At 53.9% G+C, this 13,522-nt stretch overlaps 1 protein-coding gene across 1 annotated transcript; it reads right to left on the bottom strand.

Annotated features, from left to right (window-relative positions):
- Positions 1–441: 441 nt before the first annotated feature.
- Positions 442–7,755, bottom strand: LOC143833651 (uncharacterized). The gene is made up of 7 exons (XM_077329730.1): positions 6,384–7,755; positions 4,999–5,076; positions 4,318–4,423; positions 3,905–4,050; positions 3,742–3,821; positions 3,194–3,339; positions 442–1,614 (listed from the first exon to the last, which is right to left on the bottom strand). The coding sequence occupies exons 1-7, from the start codon at positions 7,215–7,217 to the stop codon at positions 1,502–1,504; spliced, it is 1,503 nt and encodes a 500-aa protein (XP_077185845.1). The 5' UTR covers positions 7,218–7,755; the 3' UTR covers positions 442–1,501.
- Between the last annotated feature and the right edge of the window lie 5,767 nt (positions 7,756–13,522).

The raw sequence follows: 13,522 nt of genomic DNA, 5'->3' as shown, positions 1-13,522 counted from the left end.
GGTCAGCAAGTTAGCACAGGTTAGTTTTCAGCGAGCAAATCACACCAAGGTAGCGTGTTTCCTCCGGCAAAAGCTCTTCTATGAAGCCACCCAGTGTTCCTTTTTAAATTCAAAGAGTACTGAAGAATCATTTAAAAGTTCTTTGAAGGCAACTGCCAGAAGGACAACACTCAAACTGAGCTAGCAGGGGAGAAGTTACCCTCTAAATGAGTGAGGACTATGAGCAAAAGAAGCATCCACTGGGCTGCTGCTATATCAAATCCAGTAGCACCTCAAGAGAAGCAAGATGGGGGGGGGGGGAGAACATACGAGCCGTTCCATCATCTGACAAAAGAGAGGCCGATCTGCACGCCCTTGGAGATTTAACCACTATCCCTACGGAGCGGCCTCCGAGAAGCAACAACCGCCGCTTCCGATGGAAGAAAGGAGCCAGACGCCGAGTTGGAAAGCTCTCTGCATATTAAGTGCTCTTTTATGTAAAAAAAAAAAAAACACATACAAAGTCCTGATACGAAATATACAAAACCCAGCAAAGGAAAACAAGTCGCCTTTCTACAAATATCAGTAGCATTGCATAGAACAGCCTCTAGGGGGTGCAAGAGAACGGAGGGGGGGGGGCACGAGCTTACACTTCGGATCCACTGCTAGGGAAACGTACACATTCGTGTGTTGGAAGCTGGCAGGGGGAGAGCTGCGTACGTTGCCGGTGCCATGCTGTTGCAGAAATCATTCCCCCGCCCCCTGACTGCAATGCACCGCAGCGTTGGGGAAAGGGCCGAGCCCGAGAGCAGAGCCTCCCCTCAGCCGCGGCAACCCCTAGCAGCCCTGTGCTGCTTATTGCTTCAAACTGAGCCGGCGCGTTAGAGGTCACCCTCTAAATTAGTGAGGCCTCTTTTCAACCCCATGCTGGGCGGGAGGGAAGCCCCAGTGGGCAGGCCAGAATCACGGGACGGGAGACGAGCGGAGCGGGGGCCAGGGTGGCATTGTTGCGACGGCAAAGAGGCGCTCATCGGCCCGTAGCAAGCGCTCTAAAGCGGAAGGGTCCACCCGGCAAGCGGAACCCTCCTCGCGGCTGGAAGTGCGGCCAAGGTGCGGAAATCCACAGCTGAATAGTGCTGAGCTGAACGAGGGGGGGAAACCCTGAGCTGTTTGGAAAAGGCCACCAGGCAGGCAATAACCTGAGCAGCCACCAGGGGGAGACGGGGTCAAGACACAAACAGTCCCCGCGCAGGCAGGTAGGTAAGGAGACGCCAAGCATCTGGTGAGGGAGGAGGGGGAGGGGGGGCTGCTGGTGTGTGGTGGTCCCTTCTCCCCTGGAGGGCGGGGCGGAAAAAACTGCAGTTGCTGCAATAAATAAACCAACCAACGTGACTGCTCCCGAGCAGGAAGGCGCCTTCGAACTGCTCTCCTCCCCCTGCCGCGGCCAAGTGCAATTGGTCAAAGTGCCACGGAAGTCACCGTGGGAAAGTTCAACCAGACGGGGCGGCCTGCGTGGGCGGAGCTAGCCGTCCTCCTCAGACTCCGAGTCCCTCCCATCGGGCTCTTTGCGGACGGAGGGGCTGGGGCCAGCCGCGTTCTCTTCTTGGCTGCTCCCGATCTCTTCCACGGCATCACCTGGGTAGGCAAAGCAAGGGGTCAAGGTGCCGTTCGGACTCTGACTAGACGAACAAATGCGATTGCCCTCCCCCTCCCGGCCAGCCTTTCTTGCGCCCCGCTCTTCTGCTCTCCCGCAATCCTACACCAAGTTATAACCTTGTCTGCCTTAACCAGGCGCTTCCCCCTTGGGATCGACAAGAATTGTTTTGATACTCAACTTTTCACTCTGTGAAGGAGTCTCTAAGCACCTCCCAATCGCCTTCCCCTCCTCTCCCCACAATAGACACCCTGTGAGGTATCAGTTGGCTGCAGGAGCGGGGTATAAAAAACAGGGTAGAAGCCGCCGCTCTTAACCACCCCACCCTGCTGGCTCTCCAATTACCTTCCGTCTGGAATGACCAGCTCAATGTCCTGCCTTTTGTTATCATGGATATCTCAGACAGATCTTCATAATTTTATATGTTTGGAACGTTTGCATCCAGCCTGCCCTTGGAAACCATCATGGTGTCATGGTTGAGAGGGGCGGACTCTAATCCACACAGCCGGGTTTGATTCCCCGCTCCTCCACCACGTGCAGACAGCTGGGTGAACTTGGGTGAGTCCCCGTTTTCGCAGAGGTCTCTCAGCTCCACCTCCCTCACAGGGTGCCTACTCTGAGTACGAGGGTCAGTCTTGCCTACTAGGACTGCAAACAGTTCTCCAGGGTCTCAATCCAAGGTCTTCCCCATCCCCTCCTGCTTGGTCCTTTAACTGGAGATGCTGGGGATTGAACCTGGGACCTTCTGCCTGCCAAGCAGAGGCTCTGCCCCTGAGCCCGGGTCTCAGGCCAAGGTCTTTCCCATCCCCTCCTGCCTGGTCCTTTTAACTGGAGATGCCGGAGATTGAATCTGGGACCTTCTGCCTGCCAGGCAGAGGCTCTGCCACTGAGCCAGGGTCTCAGGCCAAGGTCTTTCCCATCCCCTCCTGCCTGTTAACTGGAGATGCTGGGGATTGAACTTGGGACCTTGTGCCTGCCAAGCAGAGGCTCTGCCACTGAACCAGGCTCATAGGCCAAGGCCTTTCACATCCCCACCTGCCTGGTCCCTCTAACTGGAGATGTCGGGGCTCCAACCTGGGACTTTCTATCGGCCAAGCAGACGCTCTGCCACTGACTGACAACACTTCTCAGTGGCTGTAGCTGATGCCACTACAAAGCTGAAAGAATGGAAACACCTTCCACTGAGTCAGACCCATCCATGTCAGCATTGTCTATTTAGACTGGCCTCAGGCAGGTCTGTCACATCACCCACTAACCGGTCCATTGAACTGGAAAGGCCAGGGACTGAGCCAGCTGCACGCAAAGCAGTGGCTCTGTCACCAAAGCACCATCTCTCCTCAAAAGCTTTAGACTGAATCAGCCCATCACGGTGGCAGTGGCTCTATCCCATCACCGATGTCCTTGTCCTTTAATCCGGAGGTGCCAGGGACTGAACCTGGGACCTTCCGCTTGCCAAGCAGATACTCTACTTGAATCCCTCCACCAAACCACTGCAACATTAAAACACAGCAAGACGGCCACTGTGTATCTTCTGGGGTTAGTTCATTCTGGAATACTCACCATGCTCTGTCTCCTCATCCATGATCTCCTGCACGTCTCCTGCTACTGCTGCTTCCTCCTCCTCTTCTTCCTCCTCCTCTTCCTCTCCCTCCTCCTCCCCATCGTCATCCACGATGACCACAAAATCATCCCCGTTCTCTGTCTCGCTAGAAAGGCATAGAATCATAGAGTTGGAAGGGGCCATACAGGCCATCTAGTCCACCCCCCTGCTCAACGCAGGATCAGCCCTAAACATCCTAAAGCATCCAAGAAAAGTGTGTATCCAACCTTTGCTTGAAGACTGCCAGTGAGGGGGAGCTCACCACGTCCTTAGGCAGCCTATTCCACTGCTGAACTAATGGAAGGACAGAAAGCATCACCCCATGAGGTCCCGCTGGCCTCCCAGCTTTGATGGAATTCACATTCGTGCACCAACCCTTGAAACGTCACCCGTGCTCATGCCGGTGTCCTCTCAATCCCAACCCTCAATCTCACCCTGGAGGTCAACGGTCAGCCGACAAATGGATAACAGAAAAGAAACAAGAGTCCGCAGTCATCTGGCGTCTCACCTGTCTTCCTCGCCATTTTCACCCCCCTCTCCCATTAGGTAGTACTGCAGTGGATTGGGCCAGAGATCCTCCTTGATGATCTGCAGAAAGGCAGGGAAAAGAGTTGGGGAAACCCAGATGCCGGAAGCAGCTCTGGAAAGGGCATGAAGGGCATCACTCCCACCTCGGCAATGCGGTCTCCCGCCGGGAAGCTGTGGTCGCAGAACCAGCTGAAGAAGCTACGGTTCATCTCAAAGTTCTTCCGGCCACGCGCAAGAGGGTCCAGACCACGCCACCAGCGGATGGGCGTTGAATGGGACACCAGCCTCCCTGGAAAGGACACGGACACGCCGGGAGAGATGAGAACAGCCCGTGGCTTCTCTCCCATGAAGCTGCTGAATCAGGTCAATGGTCGGTCAAAGCCAGGCTTCTCGACTCAGATTGAAAGCGGCTCTCTTGAGTCTCAGGCAGAGGCCTTCCATGTCACCTACTGCTAAGTGGATGCTGGGAATTGAAACTGGGACCTCCTCTATGTTAAAAATGATGCTCTAACGCTGAGCCACATCCCTCCCCCAGATGCTGGGCCCTGCCCCATACCGGAAGAGCCACTCTGGAATTCCTTTACGATGACCTCGTTTTGGAAATAGGGATTGCTGTTGAAGTAGAACTTAATCTTGCAGCCGGACTTCCCGAACTCCTCAACCTGGTAAAAGTGACAAAAGCCAGTCATCAGGGAATTTAGGATCAAAAGCTGCCTCAGCCTACCTCACCCCACCATACAATCCCTCAAGGAAGGCCTTTCCCATCCCCTCCTGCCTGGTCCTTTTAACTGGAGATGCCGGGGATTGAACCTGGGACCTTCTGCAGGCCAAGCAGAGGCTCTGCCACTGAGCCAGGGTCTCAGGCCAAGGTCTTCCCCATCCCCTCCTGCCTGGTCCTTTTAACTGGAGATGCCAGGGATTGAACCTGGGACCTTCTGCCTGCCAAGCAGAGGCTCTGCCACTGAGCCAGGGTCTCAGGCCAAGGCCTTTCCCATCCCCTCCTGCCTGGTCCTCTTAACTGGAGATGCCGGGGATTGAACCTGGGACCTTCTGCCTGCCAAGCAGAGACTCTGCCACTGAGCCAGGGTCTCAGGCCAAGGTCTTTCCCATCCCCTCCTGCCTGGTCCTTTTAACTGGAGATGCTCGGGATTGAACCCGAGACCTTCTGCATGCCAAGCAGAGGCTCTGCCGTGAGCCACAGTCTCTCTGGAGCCAACCCTCCCCCACTTCAGTTCACCTGCAGGTTGGTCATGTAGCTCAGCGTATCCTCATCCCGGTCATTTATCATGGCTGAAAGCTGAGGGTGATTGAGAAACTGGCAGGTAAGAGTCAAAGGGAAAAAGCAGACTTTTTGGGGGATGGGTACAAATGTGATCCAACAGGAAAGCAGAAAACTGCCAGGCGCCCTCCTGCCTCCCACCAACACACTGCCCAGCACCAGGCAGAAGGAAGGAACTCCAATACAGCTTTGGGGATTCCATTCGCAGGGGTTTTGCAGCACCACAGAAGCTCACTCGCTCATCTGACAGCTTTGGAAGACCTTTCCTACTCCCAGGATCTGGAAGATTCTCAGTAAGAACTGTCCTAAGTGGATCAAGGTTGTCATACTGAGAGAACCTAAGTCCAAGTATATCATCTAGAACAGGGGTAGTCAACCTGTGGTCCTCCAGATGCCCATGGACTACAATTCCCAGGAGCCCCTGACAGTGTTTGCTGGAAGGTGTTCATGGGACTTGAACATCTGGAGGACCACAGGTAGACTACCCCTGATCTAGAACTTCAGATGATTGTAGATTCATTCTAGCGGCACTTTAAAGGTTGCCAAGCCCTGGGGTAGGAAACTCCTAGAGACGTGGAAACTGGGGAGAGAGACAAAACCGTAGAATGCAACCTCCAAAGCAGCCATTTTCACTAGGGGAGAAAACAGAGCTTGGAATTCTGAAAGGTCTCCAAGCCCCTCCTGAAGTGAACTCTATTAAAGGCAGACAAAAACAACACTTCCCAGGAGAGGCTTCTGCAAGCATCAGAAGAAGCATTCACCAAAGCATACGCCAGGAAGCATTTCATTCCTGCTTTCTTCGGTGTTCCCAGGGGATATACGTTCTTTGCAAATTTCACCAACTCCAGATTGAGAAATTCCTGGAGACTGGGGATAGCGTTGGGCGAAGAAACATAAAGCTATAATGCCAGCTGTTCTCCATTCTTAAGCTCCCCAAGTCCACCCCAGCTTTGGGTCTGAGCTTCACCAACAACCCAAGCTCTGTTCACACAGGATTAGGTGGCCAAGCAGTAGCTCTCCAAGCTGCGCCAGGGGCACATGGTAACTGTAGTCCATGGACATCTGGAGAGCCACTGTTTGGCCATCCCTGTGCTAGAGTTATCAACGCTGGGTTGGAACATACCTGGAGATTCAGGGTGGGAGAGCCATCAGGCCACAGGTACGCAATCAGGCCACAGGTACGGGCAACCTTTGCCACATGCAAGATGATGGCATCCTAACCAAGATCTCTCTGGGTCCTGCCTGGAGGCTGACAGGCCCATCAGCCACAAGGCATCCCTCCTGTTTCCCACTCCATCGCTCTTAACCCTTTCCTCCCCACGCCCTTATGGCAGGAAGGATACGGCCGTGACCCAGAAGCCAGGGATGTTCTGGATGATGCGGTTGCGCCTCTCCAGGTGGGGCCGCCGCATGTGACCAAACTTGGCCTTGAGTTGGCTGAAGGCCCGGCCGGCCTGCTGGTTGACAGCCTCCAACTCCAGCTGCACAGACTCCAGTGCCTCCAGGAACTGCTCTGTCTTGGGGGGAGGCCTTCCTCTTTCTCCTCCTCCTCCTCCGCCGTCGTCCTCCTCTTCATCATCCTCACCCACTGAGATGATGGAGCACTCATCCTCCGCCGCCGCCACTGCAGCCGCCGCCAATTCAGCCACCGTGGGCCTCTCCTTGGCCTCCTTCCTCTTCCTCCGTCCTTCCCGGCCATCCCCAGCTGCCTCCTCTTCTTCTGCCACTTTGGGGGTTTCCAGCCTCCCCAGGGGGCAGCGGGAGGCAGTGTCTTGCTCCCCACTTTTCCCAGCCTCTCCTCCCACGCCGGCGGATCGCTCCTCCTTCCCGTCGGGCTCCGATTCCCGCCGAGCGCGGCTGTCCAGGTTCGGAAGAAATCCGGTTTCGCGCGCCCCCTGCAGGCCAGCGGCGGTATCCGAACTCCCCTCGGCGGTGTTTTCGCGCGCCCCCTGCCGGGCAGCAGCGGCGGCTTCCAGGCTCCCCGCGGCGGCGACAGAGGTTTCGCGCGCCCCCTGCCGGCCGCCGGCGGTATCGCGTCCCGCGCCGCTCCAAGCCGTCATGTCCGCCAGCGCCTGGGCCGCCTCGGTCTCCTTCTGCGACTGACAGGCCGAGGCGTCGAGGCGCCGCTGCTTGGAGGCCGGGGAAGTGGGGTCCCAGGCCCCGTCGCCCCCGCTCATGGCTCCGGCCGCACCGACGGGCCCCGGAAGTCTCGCGGGAGGACGGCGGAGAGACGAGACCGGGCGGGGCCGTGGGGGGAGGCGAGCGCGCGGCCGACGACGGTTTCAAACCTGAGGGGATGGGCGGGGGAAGGGCGCGGGAGGCAAACGGACTGTCTTCCAACTGCCACCGCGCGAGAAGCCTGCGCAGCTTCTTCTCATTGGCCGCCGGCCGAGGCCGCGCGGGCCAATGGCGGCAAGGATTGCTCCCGTCGTGGCTGCCGATTGGCTGCCTCGCCGAGGTCGTCCGCCCGCCGTCTTCTGGACACCACGTGGGGAGAGGCGAGCGCCGATAGGTCGGCGGCTGGGCCCGTGTCTCCGCCTTTCATTGGCCAATGCGGGCGACTTGGTTTTTGCGGCGTCATCCTGAGGACGGGGAAGGGAGAGGGAACGCGCCGAGCGCTCGGGGAAGCGCATGCGCGTCAAGGACATGGGGCGCGGCTTCTTTTTCGGCCGTTCGCGAGTCGCTCTCCTTCGGCGCATGCGTTGTAGGTGGTGAGTGGCGCTATAGTTCGCGTGTTCTTCCAGTCAGCGGGGAAGAGGCGGCGTTGTAGGAGATAGCGCGCCGTGCGCAGAAAAAAAAAGGGGGGGGGAGGTGCATCTGTCCCTCTCAGGCAAGAATGCATTGAATGCGCATGTCTGAGGGACGCCAAATAAATTGTAGCACCGTTATTCCCCTGGATTTTGATGGGCTTGCCAAGTTCCAGGTGTGGCCTGGAGACTGGCTGGTGCAATTGATCTCGAGGTGGTGTGGATCAGTTCCGCTGGAGAAAAAGTCTGTTTTGAGGTGTGGACTTCATACAGCATTATACCTCACTGAGTGAGGACCCTTCCCATTTCATATTTCACCCCATGGCCCCCAGAATTTCCCAACAAGGGCCAGAGTAGCTTCAGAACTGGAGACAGTTCTGTGTTAAAATACAATTGCCTACTTAAGACATGCAATTTGCAATCACAGTATGACAATTCCCCCCACCCTCCCATTCCCTGGTTTGCCTGCGTGACAGAAGGAAGGGGTCAAGGCCAGTGGAAGAGGCTGCAGGAAGAGCCTCACCTGATTTCTCCTGGCTGCATTTGTGTTTTGTTTGTGGAATCTTCTGCCTCCAGTTTGTCAACTGGGTTCTTCTCCTGCTCTTCTTCCAAGGAGAAGTCAATATGGCTTTTCATCCAACCTTCTAACCATAGCACTTGGCTCTTTTACACGCGTACACCATAGCTGGATCCTGATAAAGATGAAATGAATCCTCAAGGAGAGGTCTGCCCACAGCAATTACCCATGAAACACAAATGGAGCTTCCATATTCAGGAGCAGCATGTCAGTTGATGGAGGTGGGATGAACAATGTGGCAGTGTGGTGTTCCTTTCACATCTTATGGGCTTCCTGGTCTGGCCAGCTGATGGAACAGGACTAAGATCTTGGGTCAGTCAAACTCCCTTAGCCTAAGCCACCTCACAGGAACAAAGTTTGAATCCAGTGACAACTTGAAGACCAACAAAGTTTAATTTTGCGTGCCGGCATGCTTCTTCAGAGACAGTGACTCTGCCCTGAGTCTCACCAGATAAGGTGGAAAATAAATTATTATAATAATAGCCATGGGCTTTCAGAGTAACCGATTGGCCACTGTGTGAGACAGGATGCTGGACTACTGGGCCACTGATCTGATCCAGCAGGATGTTTTAGATGTTCTTATAAGTAACTGAAGAAAGGGATGACAGAGAATTAGGTGGCTGGATGGAGTCACTGAAGCAGTCGGTGCAAACGTAAATGGACTCCCTGGAATGGTAGAAGACAGGAAGGCCTGGAGGATCATTGTCCATGGGGTCGCGATGGGTTGGACACGACTTCGCACCTAACAACAACAACAACATAAGTAACTGGTTGGCCAGTGTGTGAGCCAGGATGGTGAACTAGATGGACCCCTGGTCTGATCCTGCAGGGCTATTTTGATGCTCTTATGAACACAGTAGCATTTAGTGCTGGCCAAACATTATTGGGACAGGGTATGTGGAGTGTCACCTCTAATCTTGCTGCTGCAGCTGTGCCGTTCCTACCCGTGTTTCCTGGAATAAAGGAGTAGATCTTTTGGACCATATAGGAAGTCAGTTTAGTGGAACAGCAATCCCCCACCCCCATCCATTGTGATGGTGACTCTTTCACACACACTGAAAAATGCACATTCAGTTTGCTTTCAGTCCAGTTTGCCATTGGGTATTACTCTGTAAAATGGCAAAAATCTACTTGCAAGCAATCACCAGAGTGCAGAACTCGTACGCACCGAATAATGCACTTTCAGCCTAGTTTTGGGGCACTTTACTGATTGTGCCCCATAGGTCTGTTTTACTTCTATTTCTCATGTTTATCTATTATTTCAAAGAGAATATTAAAAGAGAATTATTAACCCCTCAATAACCCGGCAGCGAGTATAAGAAAACCCAAGCTGCCTCCCCCCCCTATTTCTAGCTCCCCCCTCCCAATGCCTCAGGGGAAGGTCCAGGGGTGTTTGCTGTTCCCATTACAGCAGGGGTGGTCAACCTGTGGTCCTTCAGATGTCCATGGACTACAATTCCCATGAGCCCCGGCCAGCAAACGCTCTGTCCAGCCGCTGCTTGAAGACTGCCAGTGAGGGGGAGCTCCCGACATCCTTAGGCAGCCCCTTCCACTGCTGAACTAATCGGACTGTGAAAATTGTTTCCCTGATCTCTAGTCGGTACTATACTACATGTAGTTTAAACTCGTTACTGCAGATCCTATGCTCTGCTGCCAACAGGTCATCCTGCAAATCACAGCCTTTCAGATACTTAGACAGCCATTGTGTCCCTTCTCTGGCACCTCCAGGCTGAACATTCCCAAGTCCCTCGGCCTTTCCTCGTAAGGCTTGGTCCCCAGGCCCCAGATCTTCCTCGTCGCTCTCCTCTGCCCCCTCTCCCTTTTGTCCACATCCTTTTTGAAGTGAGGCCTCCAGAACGGCACCCAGGAGTCCAGGTGGGGTCTGTCCAATGCAGTATCAATCTTGCAGTGTGGATGCAATGCCTCTGTGGATACAGCCCAAGACTGCATCGTGACTGTAAGTTGCGCTGAGGCTCCTTCAGGTAGTAAAAAGCAGGTACAAAAACTTCTTCTTCTTCCCAGGAGGTAACACTGAATCCTGGCATGAACTCCTCTCCCTTGAGTGCCCCTCCCTTTAAGTGGCTCAGAATCTGGTCTTCCTGTACTCATTAAATCCAATTAATCTCCATAGGAGCACCACAGGGGAGGAAGAGAGCCATGTGCCGGCAGCTGAATGTGGAAATCAGCTACATTTCCCAGACACCATGTGCAAAAGTTTGTTTTTTTTTGTCCAAAAACCGTCTTCTGTCATATGTTTTTCTCTCAAGGATACCTCCATCCCAACCAATGGTTTAATTGCTGTTTTAATGTAATTCAGCTCTGTTTTTAATGTGTTGGTTCTAATGGTTTTAAAATGTGATTTGATCATCTTCGTTTTAAATTTTTACATAGGAACACAGAAAGCTGCCTCCTACATCAGCACCTCAGTCCACCCAGGTCAGTGTTGTCTGGACAGACTGGCAGTAGCTCTACAGAGTCTCTGCCTGCCAAGCAGAAGCTCTGCCACTGAGCCAGGGTCTCCGGCTAAGGTCTTTCCCATCCCCTCCTGCCTGGTCCTTCTAACTGGAGATGCTGGGGATTGAACCTGGGACCTTCTGCCAAGCAGATCCCCCTGGAATTCCAGCTCCTCTCCAGACTGCAGAAATCAGTTCCCCTGGAGAAAAGGGCTGCTTGGGAGGGGGGACTCTGTGGCCTTGGACCCCACTGAGGGTCAGGGATGCCAGCCTCCAGGTGGGGCCTGAGGATCCCCTGGAATTCCAGCTCCTCTCCAGACTGCAGAGATCAGTTCCCCTGGAGAAAAGGGCTGCTTGGGAGGGGGGACTCTGTGGCCTTGGACCCCACTGAGGGTCAGGGATGCCAGCCTCCAGGTGGGGCCTGGGGATCCCCTGGAATTCCAGCTCCTCTCCAGACTGCAGAGATCAGTTCCCCTGGAGAAAAGGGCTGCTTGGGAGGGGGGACTCTGTGGCCTTGGACCCCACTGAGGGTCAGGGATGCCAGCCTCCAGGTGGGGCCTGGGGATCCCCTGGAATTCCAGCTCCTCTCCAGACTGCAGAGCTCAGTTCCCCTGGAGGAAAGGGCTGCTTGGGAGGGGGGACTCTGTGGCCTTGGACCCCACTGAGGGTCAGGGATGCCAGCCTCCAGGTGGGGCCTGGGGATCCCCTGGAATTCCAGCTCCTCTCCAGACTGCAGAGCTCAGTTCCCCTGGAGGAAAGGGCTGCTTGGGAGGGGGGACTCTGTGGCCTTGGACCCCACTGAGGGTCAGGGATGCCAGCCTCCAGGTGGGGCCTGGGGATCCCCTGGAATTCCAGCTCCTCTCCAGACTGCAGAGATCAGTTCCCCTGGAGAAAAGGGCTGCTTGGGAGGGGGGACTCTGTGGCCTTGGACCCCACTGAGGGTCAGGGATGCCAGCCTCCAGGTGGGGCCTGGGGATCCCCTGGAATTCCAGCTCCTCTCCAGACTGCAGAGCTCAGTTCCCCTGGAGGAAAGGGCTGCTTGGGAGGGGGGACTCTGTGGCCTTGGGCCCCACTGAGGGGGGCCTCTGAGGTCTTGGACACCACCGAGAGCCTCCCCTCCCCAAACCCTGCTCTTCCGCGGCGCCATCCCCCAGATGTACAAATCTTTCCCACCTCTTTCCTCTTCATAAATAAATTTTCTCCTTTTCAGGCAGTGCTCTCCTTGCATATTAAAACTCAGCCTCCAGGAAGAACAGCTTGCCTGAAGCAGAATTCCAGATGGCAAGGCCTAAGTTGAGGACTCGGCGTGTGTGCAGGAGGGGTGGGATACTCTAGGGTCAGGGTCCATGTCTGCAGCCAGAGGCGAAGCACACACATATGCCGCAAGAGATGAACAAGATTGGAATCCAGACTGAGAAGGTTTCCAGAGTACAAGCTGAAGTATTCTGTTCAGTTTTGGGCACCCCAGTTGAAGAGGGACGAAGAGCGTGTCCAGAGGAGGGCAACAAAGAGGGTGAGGGGTTTGGAGATCAAGACGTAGGAGGAAAGGTTGGGGGAGCTTGGTCTGTTTAGCCTGGAGAGGAGGCGACTGAGAGGGGATCTGATCACAATCTTCAAGTATTTAAAAGGCTGCCATGTAGAAGATGGAGCAGAGTTGTTCTCTGTTGCCTTGGAGGGATGGACCAGAACCAATGGAATGAAATTAATGCAAAAGAAACTCTGTCTAAACATCCGGAAGAAGTTCCTGACAGTCAGAGCGGTTTCTCAGTGGAACAGGCTTCCTCGGGAGGTGGTGGGTTCTCCACCTTTGGAGAGTTTTAAACACAGGCTGGAGAGCCTAACGGAGAGGCTGATTCTGTGAAGGCTCAAGGAGGTGGCAGGTGACAGTGGATGAGTTATAGGGTTGTGGGTGTCCTGCATAATGCAGGGGGTTGGACTAGATGACCTAGGAGGTCCTTTACAACTCTTTTATTCTATGATTCTATGTCGGGAGCATTGCTCTGGTTTTTGGGCAAAACATTATGGTAGGAAGCAAATTCTGCCATCAAGTTTTTGCTCAAGAACAATGGGAGATGTTTTTGGCTTACCACTCTACTTAATTTAATAGTCAAAATAGTAAAGGAACAGAGAAGGGGCTAAGAGATAGTAGGGACAAGAAGAAAAATGCATGATCGTATTGATAATGCATAACAAAAATATATTATGTTGACATTAGGTTAGTATTATTATTATCTTGATGTTAAGTGTAATCTAGTTTAATCGCTAAGAAATTAACATGTGATCATAACAGATTAAAAAAAAATTTGATTAAAAAAAAAGTTTTTGCTCACAAGCCAGAACATCGCTTCATGATGTCACTTCCGGGTGAGGTTAGCATGCTGTGTCAATTTCCATGTTCTTCCCTGCTCCTGGAATGCACCCCCTTCCCCGCCAGCAGCTATCACGAACCTGGCTGTGCTATAGCAGAACTACGCTTTTCGGACTTATTAGGAACCCCTGCAGTTAGGTTCAAATGTTCTCAAATCTTGTAATCTGTTTACTGACCGACTGATTTTTCTCATACCTGTTAATTTGCCCTAGGTGAGACAGATGTAATGATAAAAATAAGACACTTCAACTTAGAGACAGGAGGGGGCAACCGAGATGCCAAGAGTAAAGGAATACCCAGTTTTCTTAAGACCCTTTTAGAAAAGTTTGCTTCTTTT

Source organism: Paroedura picta, chromosome 3 (genome assembly GCF_049243985.1).
Source record: "Paroedura picta isolate Pp20150507F chromosome 3, Ppicta_v3.0, whole genome shotgun sequence".
In the NCBI taxonomy this organism is placed as follows: Eukaryota; Metazoa; Chordata; class Lepidosauria; order Squamata; family Gekkonidae; genus Paroedura; species Paroedura picta.
Note: the sequence above shows the minus strand (reverse complement) of the source record. Positions and strands in the feature narration are given on the sequence as shown.

Coding starts and splice junctions, on each gene's coding strand:
- LOC143833651 (XM_077329730.1), bottom strand. CDS start 7,217: ATGAGCGGGGGCGACGGGGCCTGGGACCCCACTTCCCCGGCCTCCAAG. Junction 3,340..3,741: donor GAAAATGGCGAGGAAGACAG/GTGAGACGCCAG, acceptor ATGCCTTTCTAG/CGAGACAGAGAACGGGGATG. Junction 1,615..3,193: donor GGATGAGGAGACAGAGCATG/GTGAGTATTCCA, acceptor TTGCCTACCCAG/GTGATGCCGTGGAAGAGATC.